Below are 23,671 nucleotides of genomic sequence, written 5' to 3'. Positions count from 1 at the left end.
ATACATGGCTGCTACTCACAGTCAGCTGCCAACTCTGAGTTGTGTCCAAAACTTGTCCTGTATTGATTTGTAGTACAGTTTGCAACTGCATGGTAAAAAATTATATAAAACTGCAAATGGGTGTTTTTCATGGAAAAAGAAACTAACTTATTGGGCCAAGAGTTTTGACTAATTTGACCCATGGCTATGTATAGCAGTTTTGCCAACTTCATCTCTACAATACCACAGTTCATCGATCATGGCCATAAGAATCATCATGTCAGAGTAATATACATAAGCAAATTGAAATACATTAATCACATGATAATCTGAGCATATTAAGAATATGCCAATATGACACTCACACCACTAACTTCTTATAGGTAAATGCATAACCATGCAATGTGCATATTACTGTAAGTAATGCCACATTTACAATCTAAAACAAAAATGTAAAGACTTAAAAAATTATTGATTTAAAGTGCATTAGATAAAAATTCATTACATTGTTACAAGTTTGATTGACTTATTTTTTATATAAATAAAATGTGTGAAGATATTCAACTCTATGATTTTTCTTGAATGATAGTGAAAATAAACAAATTTCAAACCTTCACCCTCAAACTATTAAGGCTCTCTGTAAACACCATACCTACAAGGGCTTTATGTTGTGTTCACAACACAAGTTCCATTATAAATTATTCATAAAACATTTTGCATCACTTACAAATTTAAAAGAAATTGAAATAAAAGCAAAACAAAAAAATTTTGATTTAATTTTCGCATAGCACCACGATGCTCTTTTCAAATAACTAAATATGAAAATTACATAAACAATGATCAATAGTACTGTGTCTATGATCATAAATAAGCTCATCACAAATTTCAACCAATACGTGAATCAACTCTAACGGCCTACCGTACTTGATGGCTTATAAGACGCATGGGCTCAAAAGATGCACCCAGTTTGGGAAAAAAAAGGATAAATGAGTGGATTTAAGCTCTGAATATGAAGTGAAAGATTTCACCTAACATTTGAAGACTCTCACATACATTTAGATCATAATCAAATTCCAATATTTTGCATTTAAAAAAACTTTTGTTTGCTAGTAGCTTACATACCAATCCTGTTGTGAGATATAAACATGTACAGCATTTGGCATATGGTTTTGCCAGTGACTGAGAGTCTGAGAGGCTAGTGCTAAAAATCATATTTTTCTTGATAGTTTTTTCTTTTTACATGTATGCAAGATTTTTTTTTCTTGTTATTGCCTATAGTGTCTGTAGGTATACTTGAAGAATATGAGAAACGCTGTTCAGCTTTCACTCATTAGCGGAGCAGGCAATTTTACTCATAGTGATACCGATATTAGGGCGAATATCACCACCCAAGTGCATCTTTGGTGTAAGGTAATTATACCTCCACCTAGAACCTGGATATCATGGTAACATGTAGGTAACTTTAAACCACTCAAAAATGAGTTTCAAGATGGTATGTGGTGGGATTTGAAAATATGCATGGACATCTGCCCAATCCCATGTGCACCACCTTATCCACTATGCCACTGCCTTCCTACAAGAATAAGAATGCTAAAAGATAGATACAATTCTAATTGTATGGAAGTGTGTCTTACCTCAAGGAGTAATAGTATCACAATGTAAAGAAAGCAGTGAAGCTTGCCTGTGTCAAGATTGGTGATTGTGTGTTTTGTTTTGGTTCATGTACTGTGTGGTGTATGGTTATTCAGGCAAATTTTTCCTGACTGATGTCATTCAAAGTGAATTACCAGTAAGCATGACTTATTATATATTGTTACTTTGAAAAAAGTTTTTTTGTGGTGTAGTACCAATCATCACTTTAACTATATGTGTGAAGATGTCTGGGCGTTTGATTTTGGAGCCTCTGTTACCATAGATTACCACCAACCACTGCATGTCTGAATCTTGAATCTTGGTCTCATAGGATGCAAGCTGATTTCCTGAGACTTTTTTTTTGGAGAATTGGTGCGTCTTATGAGCCATCAAATACAGTTTATAAAAATTCGGATAGTCTGCTCAGAGTACTTTTAGGGATCTATAGCCAATATCAAGTCTTACATAAAATAAGAGAATGGAAGAGAGAATTATAAAGAATATTTGAATAATCCAAAAGGCAGACCAAGAAATCAAATCCTAATTTAGTTGAACCTAATGATTATTGCTATTACATGATCAAAAATGGTCCACAGAATTACTTGTTAAATATCATATGATGATAATAATCTCCTAAACTGGCTACTAATCTGCCTAGCTCCACTTCCTCATGACCTGCAATTTTCACATGATATATCTCCTCAGCTATATCTTATATCTGTTCTTAAGAACTCCCCAAAGATAGGATTTGAAAGGACAACAGTTGAATTGTCTCATTAAAAGATGACAAGAAACATTCTTGTAACATTTGTAACCACAGCAAGCCCATATGATTATGCAATTATTAGCAGCATTCAGTACTCATATCTGATTGCGATGAGGCATCTCAGTATCTTAGAAACAAAGACAGCAATTTTTTTTTATATCAGCTGTCACTGCATCCTATGGCTATTCATCATCATGCCCACCATGAATGAGGCATTGTTAATTTTTCAAAAGCTTACCAGATAAGCAAAGGGTTTTTCAAGTCTGAACAATAAAGGGTGCACATGTCACCATGAGCCTGAGATATAACTACTTCACAACCCAGATAGCTATGAATGTTACCCAATACTGTAATCAAGCTTCATCACAGTCATCATTCATCCACATAAACCAAGCTGCCTTAGGGAAACAAACTCATGCTGCACTAATGGAAGCTCATCACCACTTAGGAAAGTGGGATAAATGGATAAGGATGAGCAGAGAATATAAAAGAAGAAAAAGAGTACAAAGAAAACATACTGTAGAGAATACCAACTGTAACCAACAGATATATGAACTCATGAAAGCTTACAAGGGAAACCATCTACGAAGGAAAATAATGCATAAATATACTCCTACTAATCACAAAGAGAGCAGGTTGAAAGTGTAATTGCTCATCTTAGCTATGAAATTAATAATAACAGTATACTCTTATAATTAGAGATGTACCGATACCAAAATTTTGGCCAATTCCGATACCGATACCACCTAATTGGGCTGATACCGATACTACTACCAATACGGATACCACCGATACCGATACTACTACTTATAGTGATTACTGCACTGGACACCAGGATGAGTTGGTGGACGGCGACCATTATCAGATGGGAGGCTTTGTTTTGGGGGATGCTGTAAGTCCTTCTTAGAACGTTTGTGAAATAGGAGCAATTCTAGAAGTTTTTTGAAGCCATTTGCAAAGGTAAATTACTCAGTAATTGGAATGAATATCTTCTCAGTCTTCTGATTCTTGTCAGTTATTTTAAATTCTTAATTCTTACTCCTTTAGCGACCATTTGGTCTTGTGCATTTTCATTATTAATTTTATTGATGATATTTTGGCGATCAAAAATATTTTTTAAATTATTAAAATTGTAAAACAGACACAAAATATTAGCAAAAGAAACTCATTTTGTTGTGTATGTTTCTCTTTAATTAAATCTGACACCCTTTGATATTAATTCATTAGACATTAGTAGACCAATTAAGAAAAATGAGCTTTCACCTAATCTTTTCAAGTAAATAGAAAAAAAGTTTAGTTTATTCTAAATTTCTAGTGTATTGCTATGATCTTAAATAATTAATATCCAACAAATTATACACAATGCACATGATTACAAAACAGAATTGTTACTTTCTTAGTTATGGAATTTTTACATCCTTAGGTTAACACAAGTAACTCAAAAATTAAACTTGCATTAAAATTAATATACATATATAATTTGAGCTTCCACCTATTCCAGTATGATATCTTGGAAAAGGCTAGCACTACCACTGTTAATTATAAATGAAATAAGAATATGCTGTTATTTACAATAATGCAAAATGCCTAACTATATATATATATATATATATATATATATATATATATATATATATATATATATATATATATATATATATATAAATAATTTTGTTGGATTCTCAATATCTGAAGTTTGACATTCTTAGATTATAGTTCAAAAACATAAGCTTTTCACCTGTGTGAACTTTGTGTGGGTGGAGGAGCAGCGCCTGACTGAGAGACAGTGAGAATGCGTGGTGACTCATGACTGACCATGTGACAGGATGCCGGAGTTCAGCCTATACGCGTTTCATACACGTCCAATTTAGAGGTTGTGGCTTATTACCACAGAAAACAGTATTCTATGACATACGGCAATCACCAAGGAAACTTAATACGCCGTATTATATTAATATGGTATATCAATATATTATATCGAATATATCACTAAGTAGTAAATTCCTTTTAGGTATCGGAAGTATCGGCATAAAATAAGCCGATACCAATACCGATACCCAAAAAATGGGCCGATACTGCCGATTCTGATACTGATACCGATGCATCGGTACATCTCTACTTATAATTACAGATATTGTAAATAAAATCATAAAAGTCTATTGCCTTTAGCAGAGAAAAATGTATGAATAATGTGCAATATGGAAATAATACAGTTGTGATGCTAACATGAGATTTTTTCTAATAATTCCAGAAAATAAGAACTTCACAAAGATTATTTTAGAAAATGGTAAGATCAATTGCAAATGTGACATGTACTTAGAAGAAGAAGAAGAAGAAGAAGAAGAAGAAGAAGAAGAAGAAGAAGAAGAAGAAGAAGAAGAAGAAGAAGAAGAAAAAAAAAAAAAAAAAAAAAAAAAAAACACTCTTTAAGATAACCCCAAGACTTGTAATGGGCAACCTTAAGCTACATTTCTCACAACTTGACAAAATCCATACCTGATTGTAGTGCTTCTTCTTCAGACTGAGAGCCACCACCTGGGGCCCCGGACCTCCTCATCGTCTGAAGCTTGTGCTCACGGCACGAGTCAAGCGACCTGCTGCGAGATAGTGTCGGACTCAGAGGTGGACGCCCAGGGCTGAAGGGGGGGAGGGGTGCAAATGGGTGGATGTGGGAGGAATGGAGAAAAAGGAAAGGCAATGGAGAAGGGATGAGAGATAAAGGGATGGGGATAAAATATAACACAATTGTATTTCTTGCTTTCATATCGTTTGAATGTTTTATGTGTATAAGCTCATCAAAGTAGGCATACTAGAAATCACCTTAACAGCTCATGTATATACAAAACCACTTACAGATATTTTATTCTTTGTATGAGAAACAAACCAGCAAAGATACTTAGCAATTGTGAAATAGTTTTCAATACAATGTGCTGCTTTCATTACCTCATTACACAAAATTCATTTTGTATAAAACACCACTTTGATGTGAAGATGCATTAATAATGGGAAATGCTGAATAAATCCCCTATTATTAATAATTCACTTCAAAGAGCAATTTTGTTATTGATAGAAGGCATCAATCAATATATATATTTTTTGTTACATAATATAAACACCGTGGGACACAAGTCAGAATTCCATGATTTTTGACACTATATCCATATTCGTTTCTTTAATACACCAGGGTTTCAATCCACGGTCAACTCAGGCTTTGTAATAACACTGCCATATTGACAACTTGCTTACACAGAATACCAAAAACATATATTATGGACCAGCCTAAGCATCTCTTCTCTTAACCTAACTCTACAGTATTTTAAAAGTAAAAAGACAACAATAATAACATGTACACATGTAAAGAAAGATACAAGTAATAATGATTCAATATTATGTATAAAACTTTCATTGTAAATTCCAGCATTTTTTTCCTCAGTGTTGATGATCCTGTATGTTCAATGGAGGATATATCCATCACTCTAACTTAAATTAGTTATATTAATTCACAGAAAAAAGTTGGTAAAAAGCTTGTAAATGCATCATGGTACAAGATACCCAGTGGTAAATCATCCATTCACATGCCAAATACTGACAGGAGACACAGAGGCACAGGTTCATTTCATGATGCATCTTGCACAATCTGCACACTCCATACAACAACACAAAAGTGGAGCACAACTAATGTGCTCATATCAGCATTTATGTCTTTCTGCTTGATGTGATGCCCTTGTAGAAATCAGTTCAAACTGAGTGTTGATACACATAAATTGAGACCCTGGTGTAGTATGTCATCAACATACTTTCATTATTTATTTATCTATTTATCATAAAAAAAACCATTAAACTTTATACACATTGTAAAACAGACAACAATTGAATACAATGCAGGTTAGGTCTTCTTCAAATTTCAAAACATCCAAAATGCAATCTTGAGAGGTTTGCAAATCTAGTATGCATATCTCTGTATGGAATTAGCATTTGCATGCACACATATGCAAATATGCATGCATACACATAAATATGCAAACATGCATGCATTCTTGTCCAATTTTTCCATACATTCACCAGAAAAGGGAAGAAAAGTACAAAAAGTAAAATATACAGTATTAAAAAAACGAAGCTGTTTACTTCAATAAGGGCATAGAGAAATCAGTGAAGAAGACTTCAGAGAAGGGATATACAAAGACAAAGGAAAAGAGCTTGATACCTTTTAAATAGGACAATGAGAAGACAATATTGAGAACTGTAACTTTCCACACATATGTAATGGAAGTTAGAAAACACTAGAGTTGGAGGACATGTGAGCAAAGAAAACCAATGAATTCAAAAGCAAGCTACATAAACATAACTAAGAATGTAAGCTTAGCTTAAATTCTGCATACAATTACTACTTCTACCACTCACCTACCCACCCACACCTACACACTAATTCACAGCTACAGCTGCAACATTATAAATAGTGCAATATTGTAAAATATTATAGAATCACATAATTAAACAGTCAAGGAAGGATACTGGTGATTGGCTCTCATGATGGAGATGTGCAGAGCTACGACTGAAATATTCTGAAAACTAAAATTTACAGTAACACTAATGAATACTCAGGATAGTGTTATTTATATCAAGTACAGTTTGCTGAGGCAGTCAGTATTTTTCACTTTCCTAGAAAAGCTTTGTCTTCTAACCAGTACTGTGGTGTAAATGTTGAATATATATATATATATATATATATATATATATATATATATATATATATATATATATATATATATATATATATATATATATATATATATATATATATATATATATATATATATATATATATATATATATATATATATATATATATATATATATATATATATATATATATATATATATATATATATATATATATATATATATATATATATATATATATATATATATCACATATCTATCTATCTATCTCTATATATATATATATATATATATATATATATATATATATATATATATATATATATATATATATATATATATATATATATATATATATATATATATATATATATATATATATATATATATATATATATATATATATATATATATATATATATATATATATATATATATATATATATATATATATATATATATATATATATATATATATATATATATATATATATATATATATATATATATATATATATATATATATATATATATATATATATATATATATATATATATATATATATATATATATATATATATATATATATATATAATGCAATAAATGTAAATGAAAACTTATTTCACATAAGATCATTAGATGTACTATCTAGAATCACTTGTGAGCATATTAATAAATTCTGTACTATATATTGATGGGAGTGACCAGGTAATGCAGTATTCAATGTGTATAGTTCTCAATTATGAGACAATGTTCAAATCTCCATTCAAGCAAAATTCATTTCAACTGGTCTCATTTCATGTGTTCTTGATAAAAGGTGTGGGCAAGGGTTGAGGAGCCATGATCTTACAGTCCAACAAGAGCACAGAGATATACTTAATTCATCCATACCTAAACCAACTAAACTGGATGATACTGGGAGGAATAGACCTATTTATTACATATTCATAACTTTCCTCTATTGTTATTATATCCACTATCTCATTATAATTGTAAAATTTCATTCCTTTGTCTGACGTACTACAGTTGACTACAAAAAATCTGTCAATCTCGAAACCTGAGGACTACAGGATTCTTTATGTGTATGTATATATCTAACAGAAAGATACATAAGCTTATGGCCGACAGAATGACACATGCAGGCCATGCGATGCAAGGTTTGTTTGAATCTGGGAAAACTGATTGTACTGCTCCCAGCAGTTATTCGTAAAAATACTTTATTGCATCAAAGGGCATAATTTACTCATCATTACTAATATCTATTGTTAAATTTATAATAAAAACAGTTGGATATCATGTTATGGTAGAAACAGCTAGGTTATCATGATGTTCCAAAAGACCGAGAGCTAGAAGCGGTGCTAAAATGGACTAAAACCCTGTATTTTTGCCAGAAATTTTCGCGATTCAGCAATTTTCCATGGCCTGGCAAGCTTTAGATCTGGAATTGCTGGATTTGGGAGGCTCAACCTCTATATGCTATACATATATTTAACAGAAATTAATTGCCTGTACAAGTCTTTTAAAAGAAGAAAATTAAACACTAAATGAAAAGCAAATGAAATCTTTAGCAACTCCACTTTCTCTGCCTTCAACAACGCAAAATTTTACAACCCATTCTTCAAGTAGGATATTCATTTCTCAAGAGCCTAACCCATTTGAACTGATTGAATGATTTACCTTTGTCTCTGCCATCAAAATATAAAGATCAATAAGCTAATAAGTTAATGAATACACCACTAAAGTTGTCACCAGGTATATAAACAAAAACTCACATAGTATGTCTATTGACTTTTTTAACTTATTAATTTCATACGTTTGTGATATGCTTGAATTTTGTGATTACTGATGTCTTAAAATATTTCTATTATAATACAATGGCTTAAAATATAGAATGTTATTGTATGAATTATGTATATAGCATAATGAAATTAACCTTTATTAGAAAAAAAGTCCAACTAGACTAAAACTCTTAAATAATATATCAGAAAAGTCTGATGATATCCAACCACATCAGTCCTGAGTACATGTAGCATCAGTCTTGCTTTTTTTCATACATTACCAATTAGTATAATACTCTGTGCTATGAGACTAATCGCTATGCTTCAATATTATTTGACGAAGATATTTCATAGGTTCCAAAAGTTTATTGTAATATCTAAACTAAGAGAGCTGTCCGTCAACTTTGGTTACACGCTTCTGACTATGATAGTTTTGTCAAAGGTACATACATGATGATGAGTAATGTAAGGAAACAGCAACAACAATTAAAAATGTAATGAAAAAAAATGGTTACTGATGCTATTGCAGTTTCTAAAATCTAGAGACAGAATATTACCATTTTGCTGTTGTTTCATTGATCTAACTAATTATGCTCATTAGAAAGTATACAAATCCTGACATCATCTCAGTTTAGATACTCAAGCATATCAAAATTATAGAACATGAAAATTCATAACTTCAAACAGATATCAGTGGGGTACAAAATATTCCAGTATTCTACTAATGGCAGCTACAAAATACATTCTGATCTACTATTTAACTTTAAAAGTTTATAGTCATATCAACTGTCCTGTATATGGTAGAAGACTTGATATAATGTGAAAATATTAGTAAATTAAGATATGACTAAAATAAAAGTAAATAATCTTACTAAGCAAGGTATGGTCATTGATATTATGGTCTTGCTGTGAACAGACAGGCTGGTCTCAATCTTCTTTGGTTTGTGCAATTTGACCACTTCAGGTTTGAGTAAATGGGGCAGATTGATCCTCCCCACCTGTAGTATTTATCTGGCTGGATTTGGTATACAATAATATTAAACTGAACTTATGCCCTACATTCTCTCTCTCTCTCTCTTTATTTTATCTTGTAAACTCAGGAATGTTTCCTATACTTGCATTACTTGTGCCTCCATATTACAAATGTCAGCACATTACACTTTTTTGTGGCAGCTAGATTCCTATATTACTGTTTTAGTGTGTAGTCTTTACTATCTGTGCTAATGTCTATTGTGTAATATAACATATATACAGTGTATCCTGTGAGTTAAGGTACATATTTCGAGATTTGATAGTTCAAGTAATTCCAAGTTGAATATAGTCTATACACATACGTATGCCGTGTTTTGCTTTATTTTGCGAGAAATCAACGTGTTAAGTTGTGTGTAGCGGATACAGCTTGCTTGGGTAGGCCTCCAACTCCCTCCCTTCCTACAGAAACCATTGTGATTTTTTTCTACAATGCATCCTGTCAAAATTTTACAGGAAACAGGTAGCAATTGACAATCAAATTCTTGTATGTGTCAGTGAAAAAAAAATGTACAAGTAATACACCAAGTACTGTTAAGTGTTATTTCTTAAACATACATGGCAACTCACTAACTTCACAATGACTGCCTAGTGTTCCTGGCACTTCTATAAATGTCCCTTTAAATTAAACAATATTCTTTCTAAGTTATGTCAAATTATGCTATGTTCAGGGAATTTTGATCCATTATGCACATGTGTTTGTATTCTTGTACTAATGATGAGACTTCATATTGTCATCTATATGATACTGTCTTGAGCTCCATTTCTATCACAAAAATGAAAATTATGTCATAAATATCATCACATGACTATCATGACTGAATACTCATTGTTACTGAATGTGAAAGACATCTTTACAGTAGCAAAAAGATGCACTTTGGCAGTCAGATGATTGGTAAGGACTGCAACTTCTGTGTCAAGACATCAATTGTTGACTGAGTGTTGATGGGTTGATAGTTGCAGTAAGTTGCCATTTACATTAAAAAGTAGCACTTAACCACCATAGTATTTGTTGTGTTAACTGTACATTTTCTTCATCGACATACAAAAATTTAATCATTTCCTACCTGTTTCTGTAAGGCTTTGACTGTGTGCCTGTTTATTGTATACACACACAAACACGCACACAGACAAAAGATCACTTAATGTTGCATGGTGCCACTGGAATACATAGAAAGGGAGGGAGGCAGAGGTCCATCCAGGTAAGCAATTCCCGCTAAACAAAATTTACATGTTAATTTCTCACATGACATTTAAAGTAGAGAAAAGAAGATCTAGTGAGATTTCTATATTTCTTATTAACAGAAGTTTTCAGAAAACTGAAGAACAAAATACATATGATTTTGGGCAAAAATATAAATAGTGTGAGTTTCGTGAGATGGAATGCTAAGATATTGTGTGAGCCACTTCTCTATCCTGTTCAACATGAGAGGAAGCTGATTTGAACCAAGGTTTGCAGGCCTTGTAATAATATATTGTGTGCAGAATGTATCTCCATGATATTCTTGGCTGGCAAAGAAAACCTTAGCAAAAGTACTGAATAACAATGAAGAGTCAATATGAATCAGCTAAAACTTGTGTACAAAAATAAAACTACAGCAAATTTTATCTTCTCTTTGATAAGGCATCTACATCTTAAACAAGTACTTTGAGCAACCTTACCCAAAATAGCCCAATATGAAAAGAGTACAGTGGGAAATTATATATATATATATATATATATATATATATATATATATATATATATATATATATATATATATATATATATATATATATATATATATATATATATATATATATATATATATATATATATATATATATATATATATATATATATATATATATATATATATATATATATATATATATATATATATATATATATATATATATATATATATATATATATATATATATATATATATATATATATATATATATATATATATATATATATATATATATATACACACACACACACACACACACACCGCGTAGTGTAGTGGTTAGCATGCTCGACTCACAATTGAGAGGGCCGAGTTCGAGTCCCGGGGCGGCGAGGCAAATGGGCAAGCCTCTTAATGTGTGGCCCCTGTTCACCTAGCAGTAAATAGGTACAGGATGTAACTCGAGGGGTTGTGGCCTCGCTTTCCTGTGTGGAGTGTGTTGTGGTCTCAGTCCTACCCGAAGATTGGTCTATGAGCTCCGTAATGGGGAAGACTGGTTGAGTAACCAGCAGAAGACCAAGGTGAATTACACACACACACACACACACACACACATATTCAGTCAACTCTTCATTAACGTGAGTTTGAATAACGTGATTTTAATTAAATATGATTTGATATTTCAGGAGATATGGTAAAAAAATGTGACTAATTCAATGTAAAGCAAGTTAATTCAACTCGGTGACATCAAGCACAACCACGCTGCTTCTAGCAGGAAATGCACTGAGACGCTCTGGGGTGTAATCCAAAAAACTTAACAGCGAACGGAGCAATTTCCAGACACAAAATGGTATCCATCAATGTATAGGGGGACATAGTTACCATGGTAACAAGGGATGTTGATAGCACTATCTCCCAAGGAGGTATATACATTATAGGGTCACAAAACAACATTTTTATTAGCTTTTTATGAGCTTTACCACCAAGAAAGGATTGTTTTATGAAGCGCAAAGTGAAATCTTGCTTTTACCACAATATTTGTGTTTCTGCTCATCTATTGCCTGCTATAATGGTTATCATATCTTTATATTTATATACAACCATGCCATGAGGATCACCTTGACTCTGTGGAACTGAGTAATAGTGAACTACATACTATTGAAATACTGCTTCCCTCGGCATAAATTTTTCTCTTTGTAACTCTATCTGGCAGAGGAAGGCTCAGTGAGGCATGCAATTCTCACATGTAGTCATTACATGAAGCAAAATCTGGGTATGAGTGAGAATTCCATAACTCACTGAGTCATCCTCTGCCAGATAAAGTTGCAAAGAGAAAAGTTCATGCCGAGGGAAGCGATATTTCAATAGTACTGTACTAGTTCACAATCACTCAGTGCTATGGAGTCAAGGTGATCCTCATGGCATGCTCATATATGAATACAAAGATATGATGTCCATTATAGCAGGCAATACAGGAGTAGAAACACAAATGTTGTGGTGAAAGTAACACTAAAGCTTAAGGGGTCACAAGAACAAGAAGAAGCGGCTAATGCTACTTGGCGGAGGATAAATGTCTCCTCTTCATCTCCTGCTTTGTTTTTGATGTTCCATGCAAGATTTGCCCTAATAATTTATTAATAGTATTTTTATTTATTTATTTTTCTAATAACAAAATCTCCAAAAAAGGCCGACTTTCCCAGTGGCCAGGAATGTAACCCACCGTATTACTATTGTTTTCTGTAGGAAAATTTTGTTTGAATAAAGAGATTTTGAATTAAAGCAATGCCTCCAGAAACGTAACCCTCATGATAATCAAAAGTTAACAATATATATATATATATATATATATATATATATATATATATATATATATATATATACACACACATCTATCTATCTATCTATCTATCTATCTATCTATCTATCTATATATATATATATATATATATATATATATATATATATATATATATATATACACACAAGTCCTCGTTTTACACTAGTTTAGTATACAATAAATTTGCAGATACGATAATTGACAATTACTACCATTTTTTCAATTTACGATAAAAAAATCGCACTTACGATATTTGAAATTCCTGCTGCCTGTGATTGTGGCGCTGCACTACGACCAACAACAAACCAGTCACTTTCGCGCCACCACGACAAATAACAGTGAGACTGTGCTCGGTGATTTACTTACATTATTCTCTGCATTTAAGATCAATTCCTGTCCAAAATGTCACCGAAACATAATTTGGATCTTGGTGAAGAAGTGGGTAAGGTTGAACGAGCCATGAAAAGTTTAACGTTGGAAACGAAGCTTGACATAGTCAAGAGAAAAGAACTTGGGGAAGACTCGTCAGCCATAAGCTGTTCCCTTAATTTACCACAGTCAACAGTTTCTTCTGTTTTGAGGAATGTTTCAAGTGTTAAGGAGGCAGCAGCTAATGCTTCAAGCCTGCAGGTAAAATTGCTGACAAAACATCGAGAACCTATTATGGATCGGATGGAGGGTTTACTTGAAATTTGGATAGACAGCCAAACACGCCAGCATGCCCCACTCTTGTTGAGCCTCATTTCAGAAAAGGCCCTGTCTATTATTGAAACCTTGAAGGTTGAGATGGATGTTTGTTTACTCAATATGAACTGAGCTGGAACGTATTCCTATCTAATACATGTTAAAACATGTTTGGTTTACACTAATTTCGGTTTACAATAGCTTTTTGAGGAACGCATTTCTAGTGTAAAACGAGGACTTACTGTATATATATATATATATATATATATATATATATATATATATATATATATATATATATATATATATATATATATACATACATATATATATAGTAAGCCCCGTATTTAGTGAATCTCAGCTTGATAAAATTCACTTCTGGTGGTACGGTGGCCACAGGCCACCGAATGCACGCTTAGCGAATTTAATTCAAACTTAGCGGTCCCCTGGCAGAAGCACGGCGAACCACGCGGCTCCCCGGTGACGTCAGACCTCTCTCTAATCCTATCAGAATGCAATGTGAGAGTCCCCTTCAGCCATTTTGTTTGTGCTACCCTCTGTTCTGCTAGTGTGAGAACAAATTTTGTTGATTTACTGCCAACATGGCCTCTACCAGCGCAACAGGTGGTACCGAGAGGGGTAAGGACAATGCTGGTGGTGGCATGGACGAAAGTGGGCAAGGGAAGTGGGTGAAAAAATTGGAGTTAAAGCCTTTATATCAGGTCTTATTAGTTTTATTTATTGTTTATTAGTCTGTTTTGTACATGTGTTCTAATATGTGAAGGCAAAAGATTTTATTTCAGCTTGAAAGATGGTATTTTAGGGGTCAAAAGAGGGACTATGGCAATGACTAAAGACTGATTAAGGCATTTTTAGGCAATTTATATGGTATAAAGAACTCGTGCTTGGTGAAATTCGCATTTGACGGTAGTTTCGCCACACTAATCAATTCGCCAAGTGTGGGGGCTTACTGTATCATATTATACTTGATATATATATATATATATATATATATATATATATATATATATATATATATATATATATATATATATATATATATATATATATATATATATATATATATCAAGTATATGTACATATACTTGAAAAATATGGGAAGCGCTGTTCAGCTTCCATCCATTAGTGGCACAGGCAATTTTATTTATAATGATATTAGGGCCCATATCACCACCCAAGTGCATCTTTGGTGTAAGGCAATTATACTTCCACCTAGAATCTTGGTATCATGGTGACACGTAGGTAACTTTAAACCACTTGACAAATGACGAAATTTCAAGATGGTACATGGTGGGATTTGAACCTACACATAGATGTCTGCCTGATCCCACGCTCATCACCTTATCTACTACACCACCGCCTCCCTATCTATCTATCTATCTCTCTCTATATATATATTATATATAAATATATATATATATATATATATATATATATATATATATATATATATATATATATATATATATATATATATATATATATATATATATATATATATATATATATATATATATATATATATATCTATCTATCTATCTATCTATCTATATATATATATATATATATATATATATATATATATATATATATATATATATATATATATATATACACACACACTGAACCCTCATTTTTTCGGACTAAATGATGCAGGCACCAGTCCAGATAATGAAAAGTCCATATAACACAAATGAGTCCTTTGTTTACCAAATATACTTGTTTGTTTCCTTTGACCTTTTGAGGAATGGGAAATTTAGTCTATTATGGTTTCCCTGACCAACTAAACCAAAACAAACTTTATCTAAGTTAACCTAACACATGAAGTACAGAAAGTATACACTACCCCAACATGCAGCCACGTCATGCCATGCTGGCTGTACATCACCAGCTTCACCCTGCACAGTACCATTAAATAGTCTGTCAATTGTGGAATTGCCACAGCCATCCACTGTTTCCCTTGAAATTTTCTATATCAATTTCTGTGCCAGCTTCCTAGTTGCTGCAAGGATTTCAATACCATGGACACTGATCCCCAGTGATTGCAGCTGTACATACCACTTCATAACTGCAACATCTAATGCAACATCTTTTCCACTCCTTACATTTTTCCTTGGTGCATCTTTACTACTTTTACTTGATGCATCCACACAGTATTAAGTAGAATATTCTATCAGCTTATCTTTTGATTTACTAATATCTGACACAGTTTGCTTGGCCATATTCCTCACAAACACTCGCAAGTTGCAACTCTTGCCCTTTTCTCTAATTTTCTTATCAATTCCAGCCTTTAAGTCACAGCTAGGGCCACTCACATACGCTTAATACCCTTGGGAGACATATCATATTCGACGGCATATAAGATGCACAGGCATGTAAGATGCACCCTCATTTCATTAAGTCAATTGCAGGAAAAAAAAATTTGAGTGTACTCTAGCATGGATTGTTTGGGGCAATGTAGGGCTTGGCAATCAAACCTATGTTTACCTTTCCTTGCATTCTTCAGATGGCCTTCTTGCTGTCCCAAGACATGTATAATTTTTTCTGTAGGTGGTGGCCCAAAAGCCCTTGCTGCTCTATTGCCATGCTCCTTGGAATAATCTACCACTTGAAGTTTGTAGGAGATTGTGTAGCATGATCTTTTTCCTCCTGCTGCCATAATAATGAGGGTGCTGATGTGCTTTCGAATCGGATAAGAATGGATGTGGAGTTGGAGGATAGCCTTTGCAACATCCCCATCTTTTCTTTCACTATTAACTTTATGATCATGAACTTGCTGTCACTCATCACCACAAGATGGCATTGAGTTCTAATCAGCTGATATTTATAAACATGCGTCACAGCCTCACAGGTTAAATTGCTTTTATTTTTACAAAAAGTGTTTTTAAAGTAATAATTCTTGTAATAATAACAATACCAGCAATAAAATAATGATGCATGAAGCTAAGGTAGGTAGAGGTACTCATTGTGAGCTATGTTAGTGAGCAACAAGAAGATAAGGCTATGGGAAGTCTCAACTTCACATATTGGACGCAGGCTGATTTTATGAGCCAAAAATTTAGGAAAAATGTGCATCCTATAAACCATCAGAAATGGTAATTAAGAACTCTGAGGTAGCTAAAAATGCACAAACTTGCTCACAACAGTGCTGCTGCCATCTATTGGCCATTTCTGGAAGTGCATGAGGTGCACATTGTTTGAATTAATAATTTGTGAGCCATCCAGACTCAAATCATTAACTTATTATCTGGACAGTGTCCGGATAAAGGAAGTCTGAAAAAATGAGGGTTGAGTCTATACATATGTGTGTATATAGTGTGTGTGTGTGTGTGTATTTACCTGGTTGTAGTTTTACAGGGCCTGGGCTTTATGCTTGTGTGGCCCCGTCTCCATATCTACATTTATCCAATTCTTCTTTAAAGCTATGCACACCCGTTGCTGACACCACTTCTTCACTCAAACTGTTCCACGTCTCAACACATCTTTGTGGGAAACTATATTTTTTAACATCTCTCAGACATCTTCCCTTTCTCATCTTTTTACTATGTGATCTTGTGCTTCGAATGTCATATTCTTCTCTCAGGATCAGTTTCTCATTATCCACTTGGTCCAATCCGTTGATCAATTTATAAACTTGTATCAAATCCCCTTTCTCCCTTCTCTGTTCGAGGATTGGTAGATCTATAGCCTTTAGTCTCTCCTCATATGTCATCCCTTCAGATTCTGGAACCATTATTGTAGCCATTTTTTGTAGTCTCTCCAACTTTCTTATGTGTTTCTTTTTATGAGGGGCCCACACTACTCCTGCATATTCCAATCTGGGTCTTATTATAGATGCACAAGGAATGTCTGTTAAGAAAGGAAGCATGACTGCCCATAGTAGCCATGATGGAGAGTAGTGGACAATGAATGTATTTTTAAAATGTGGTTTCTGTAGAAGAAACATCTTTACCTGGTTTGATTAAGAGAAAGGGTCACAAGGACACAACAGATGAGTTTGTTATGGGGCAGCAGAGATAGACAAGTTCTCTTGTTGGGCTCAAATTTAAGAAAAATCTGAATATGTTTGCACAACTCACTGTGCAAAGTTTGTCTGTGAAGATGTCTTCTATGTTCAATACTGGTATGATGCTTCCAAATCTAGTCTTAGGAAATGGTTATGGATCTGTTGATGTATGTGTGTTTAGTTGTATCTATGTGAGTACCTAGTTAATTGCGACATATGGAAAAATTATGCTTGTACTGTCCATGTGTGTGTATTTACCTAGTTGTATTTACCTAGTTGTAGTTTTACAGGGTCTGGGCTTTATGCTCGTGTGGTCCCGTCTCCATATCTACACTTATCCAATTTTTCTTTAAAACTATGTACACTCTTTGCTGACACCACTTCCTCACTCAAACTGTTCCAAGTCTCAACACATCTTTGCGGGAAACTAAATTTTTTAACATCTCTCAGACATCGTCCCTTCCTTAGTTCCTTAGATCTTGTGCTTCTAAAGTCATATTCTTCTCTCAGGATCAGTTTCTCATTATCCACTTCATCCATTCCGTTAATCAATTTATAAACTTGTATCAGATCCCCTCTCTCTCTTCTCTGCTCCAAGGTTGGTAGATCCATTGCCTTTAGTCTCTCCTCATATGCCATCCCTTTAAATTCTGGAACCATTCTTGTAGCCATTTTTTGTAGTCTCTCTAATTTTCTTATGTGTTTCTTTTTATGGGGAGTCCACACAACTCCTGCATATTCCAATCTAGGTCTTATTTTAGTACTTATCAATTTCTTCATCATTTCCTTGTCCATATAGTGAAATGCTACTCCAATATTCCTTAGCAAATTATACGTCTCTCTGAAAATTCTATCAATATGGCTTACCGGTTGATTATTTTCTTCCATTGTCACTCCCAAGTCCTTTTCCTTTTTACTTTTTCTAGTTCTACTCCATCTCCCATCTTATAGATTCCCACTGGTCGTCTTTCACTTTTCCCATTTCCATGACATGGCTTTTGTCCACATTGAATTCCATCTCCCATTTTTGCTCCATTTCCAGATCTTGTTTAAGTCTTCCTGTAGTATTTCACAATCCTCTTTTGTTTAATGACTCTGCACAGTTTTGCATCGTCCATAAACAGATTTATGTAGCTGTTCACTCCCTCTGGCATGTCATTTATATATACGAGAAAAGTATTGGTGCCAATACTGACCCTGTGGCACTCCGCTGTCTACTGTTCTCCACTTGGACTTCATATCTTTAACTATCGTCCTTATTTCTCTCCCCTTAAGTAATTCTTCATCCATCTCAATGTGCTTCCTTTTAAGCCACCCTTCTCCTCTAACTTCCATAGTAATCTTTCATGTGGCACTTTATCAAAAGCCTTTTTAGATCTAAATAAATACAGTCAACCCATCCTCTCTCTCTTGTACTTTATCAACTATTCTAGAGTAGAAACTCAATAAATTTGTCACACATGACCGACCTTTTCTAAAACCAAATTGGCTATTTGATAATATTTTGTTGTCTTCAAGAAACTCAATCCATTGCTTCTTTATTACTTTTTCACACATCTTGCATATTACACTAGTTAGTGATACCGGTCTGTAATTTAAAGGTTCTTCCTTCCTTCCGCTCTTATATATGGGAACCACCTCAGCTCTTTTCCACTCCACTGGCACTGTTCCATTTTCTATTGAGCATTTTATGATGTTGTATATTGGACTTGCTAGTTCTTCCCTACATTCTTTCAGTATTCTGCCTGAGACTTCATCCGGTCCCATTGCCTTTTCCTCATCCAATTCCGTCATCAACTTTTTATTTCAAGCTTGGTTACTTTAATCTCTTTCATATAGACAGTCTCTCTATTACCCTGTGGTCTTTCAAATTTGGATTCCTTAGTAAAGACCTCATGAAATTTACTATTTAACAGTTCTGCCATACTTTTGGGTCTTCCACCATTCCGTTTTCTCCTTTTAACCTTTCTATTGTTTCTTTTTGTCTTATTTTTCCATTTATGAATCTGTAGAACAATTTTGGTTGTTCCTTACATTTTTCGACAATGTCCTTTTCATAGTTCTTTTCTTCTTCCTTTCTCACCTTAGCATATTCATTTCTTGCTGTTTTGAAGTTTTCCTTATTTTCTGGATTTCTGTTTCTTCTCCACCTTTTCCATGCTCCATCTCGTTTCTCCTTTGCCCTAGCACATCTTGCATTAAACCAATCTTTCTTTCCTTCTTCTTTAGGTCTATATTTCGGAACATATTCCCTGACCCCAGTTTTGTATATTTCCAAAAATAAGTTATATTTCTCTTGAACCGTTAATGAGTTTTCCATCTCCTCCCAGTTTACGTTTTAAAATAGTTCTTGAGATTCTCAATATCAGCCTTTCTGTAATTTAATCGGTCTCCTTTGTATGATTCATCTCTATCTTCCTTTCCTTCTTCTATATCCATTTCTAATATTACATGGTCACTCTTTCCCAATGGGCACTTGTATCTTATATCATCGTTAATTGGTATATCCCTTGTAAAAACTAGGTCTAATCTTGCCGGCTCATCGTTTCCTCTGAATCTTGTGTTTTCCTTTACTCTTTGGACCATCAAATTATCTATCATTAGGTTCAGGAATCTATCTCCCAGGCATCTTCCCCATACCACTTTCATAATTTTCCCAGTCTACCTCCTTACAGTTGAAATCTCCTACCAATATCACTTTTCTCCTTTCCTTAATGATTCTTGTAAGACTCCTTATTGTGTCATCTATCATGTCTCTATATTCTTGGTTAGTCCATGAGTTTGTTTTGGTGGCACATATGTTCCAATGATTGTTAACTCCTTTTGTTAATATGCATCTTAACATACAGTATTTCTGATTTTCCTTCCCCAAACTCCACTTGATTTACCACTATCTCCTTCCTTAACATCATCATGACTCCTCCTCCTCCTTTACCCACTCTGTCTCTCCTCCATATATTATACCTTTTATCTATGTCTATTTTTATTGCCTCATTTAACTTTGTTTCCACCAGGCATACAATATCTGGTTCTTCTTTCTTTATGTAATCTCTTAATTCTAATTTACTAGATAAAATCCCATCTATGTTTGTATACATCATTTTTAATCTCTTGTTCTTATCATTTTTAGTTAAACTTGCTCCATTTTTTCTCTTCTTCTCTTTTATATACCATTTCCTTATCCTGTCTCCTATAATTCTCCAAAAAAATGCCTTCTTCTCCTCCTCTGACCTTTCATTATTTTTTTCTCTTGCTTCTGCCACCAGTTCATTGTGTCTCTTCCTTTCCTCCTCGTTTCTATTTTTCTTTATATATATATCTTTGCAACCTTCTGTTTCTCTGAGTTTTGTTTTTCTATATAGTACTTCTTCTTCTGCTGCTTGCGATTTTAGTAATATCTTAATTGGTCTCACTGTTCCTTCTTGATATGGGCCCGTTCTATGGATTTCTTGTATGTGTGTGTGTGTGTGTGTGTGTGTGTGTGTGTGTGTGTATTTACCTAGTTGTACTTACCTAGTTGTAGTTTTACAGCGCCTGGGCTTTATGTTCGTGTGACCCCGTCTCCATATCTACACTTATCCAATCTTACTTTAAAAGTATGCACACTCGTTGCGGACACTACTTCTTCATTTAAACTGTTCCACGTCTCAATACATCTTTGCGGGAAACTATATTTTTTAATATATCTCAGACATCTTCCTTTTCTCAGCTTTTTACTATGCGATCTTGTGCTTCGAATGTCATATTCTTCTCTCAAGATCAGTTTCTCATTATCCACTTGGTCCATTCCGTTGATCAATTTATAAACTTGTATCAGATCTCCTCTCTCCCTTCTTTGTTCCAGAGTTGGTAGATCCATAGCCTTTAGTCTCTCCTCATATGTCATCCCTTCAAATTCTGGAACCATTCTTGTAGCCATTTTTTGTAGTCTCTCCAACTTCCTTATGTGTTTCTTTTTATGAGGGGTCCACACTACTCCTGCATATTCCAATCTGGGTCTTATTAAAGTACTTATCAATTTCTTCATCATTTCTTTGTCCATGTGGTGAAATGGTACTCCATTATTCCTTAGCAAATTATATGTTTCTCTAGAAATTCTATCAATATGGCTTACTGGTTGATTGTTTTCTTCCATCGTCACTCCTAAGTCCTTTTCCTTTTTTACTTTCTCCAGTTCTACTCCATCTCCTATCTTATAGATTCCCACGGGTCGTCTTTCACTCTTTCCCATTTCCATGACATGGCTTTTGTTCACACTGAATTCCATTTCCCACTTTTTTGCTCCATTCCCATATCTTATTTAGGTCTTCTTGCAGTATTTCACAATCCTCTTTTTGCTTTATAACTCTACACAGTGTGTGTGTGTGTGTGTTTGTGTGTGTCTCAATTTTTTTTTTTTTATGCTTTTCCCTAGTTCCATTACTTTAAACTTTTTGGCATCAAATTCCATTTCCCATTTCTTGCTCCACTTGTGTATTTTGTTCAAATATTTTTGTAACATTTCCCCTTGTTTCAGTAACTCTGTGTCATCTTTAAATAAGCTTATATAGCTGTCCACCTCATCAACCATATCATTGACATACACTATGAACATTACTGGGACCAGAACCATTCCCTGTGGAACTCCACTTACAACTCTACACTATTTTGATTCTTCACCTTTTATCACTGTTCTCATTTCTCTTTCTTTAAGAAGTCTGTTATCCAATCCAATAATTTTCCCAGTAAACTATCTATTTTTTTAATTTTCTAAAGCAATCTTTGATATGGTACTTTATCCAAAGCTCTTTTTTTAGATCCAAGTAGACACAGCCTGCCCATCCATCCCTCTCCTGAATGATATCTATTGCTCTACTGTAGAAACTCAATAAGTTTGTGATACAAGATCTTTCACTTCTGAAACCAAATTGTCATCCAGTTATTGTACATGACTCTTCTAGCTGCTGCATCCATCTGTCGTTAACTATTTTTTCTGCTACTTTCCCAACCACGCTTGTTAGGGACACTGGTCTGTAGTTCAGTGGTTCTTCTTTGTTACCTCCCTTAAAAATTGGTACAATGCTTGCCCTTTTCCAGTCTAGAGGGACTTTTCCTTCCTTAAAAGAACATACTATGATGTTATGTAATATCTCTGCCAGCTGGTCATGACATTCCCTCAGTATCCAATTTGACACCCCATCTGGTCCTTGAGCCTTATTCACATCCAAGGTTTTCACAACCTTCCTGATTTTCCCGACTTCTACATGGATCTTCCTCATTTCCTTGTTTCTGTGTCCCTTCAAACTTGTTTTCTTTGTTGAGTACTGACTGAAAGCATTATGCATTATTTCTTCCTGTGATCTAGCATCCTCGTATGTGACATTACCAACTTTTAATCTATCTATTAATATTATCTATTTATTTTTTTTTTTAATTTTCCCATTAACATACTTATAAAAAAATTTTGGCTCATTTTTGCATTTGTTAACTAAATCTTTCTCATAGTTCCTTTGTTCCTCTCTTAGTGTTTGGACATATTCATTTCTTACTACCATAAATTCTTCCCAATTATTAAGTCCTCCTCTTTTATTCCATTTATTCCATGC

General features: G+C 33.7%; 1 protein-coding gene across 10 annotated transcripts in view; it reads right to left on the bottom strand.

The window, feature by feature from the left end:
* Positions 1-23,671, bottom strand: part of LOC123520139 (disintegrin and metalloproteinase domain-containing protein 11-like) — a 722,595-nt gene that overhangs the window by 76,570 nt on the left and 622,354 nt on the right. For 6 of the 10 annotated variants that reach the window (XM_045282075.1, XM_045282070.1, XM_045282071.1 and 3 more), the window contains one exon: positions 4,874-5,013. The exons of 2 other annotated variants lie outside the window; for them this stretch is intronic. In XM_045282075.1, the coding sequence (XP_045138010.1) occupies positions 4,874-5,013 (140 nt within the window). The remainder of the gene's footprint in view (positions 1-4,873; positions 5,014-23,671) is intronic. 2 more of the 10 variants (XM_045282076.1, XM_045282074.1) reach the window with 1 other exon arrangement.

This window comes from Portunus trituberculatus, chromosome 46 (assembly GCF_017591435.1).
Source record: "Portunus trituberculatus isolate SZX2019 chromosome 46, ASM1759143v1, whole genome shotgun sequence".
In the NCBI taxonomy this organism is placed as follows: domain Eukaryota; kingdom Metazoa; phylum Arthropoda; class Malacostraca; order Decapoda; family Portunidae; genus Portunus; species Portunus trituberculatus.
Note: the sequence above shows the minus strand (reverse complement) of the source record. Positions and strands in the feature narration are given on the sequence as shown.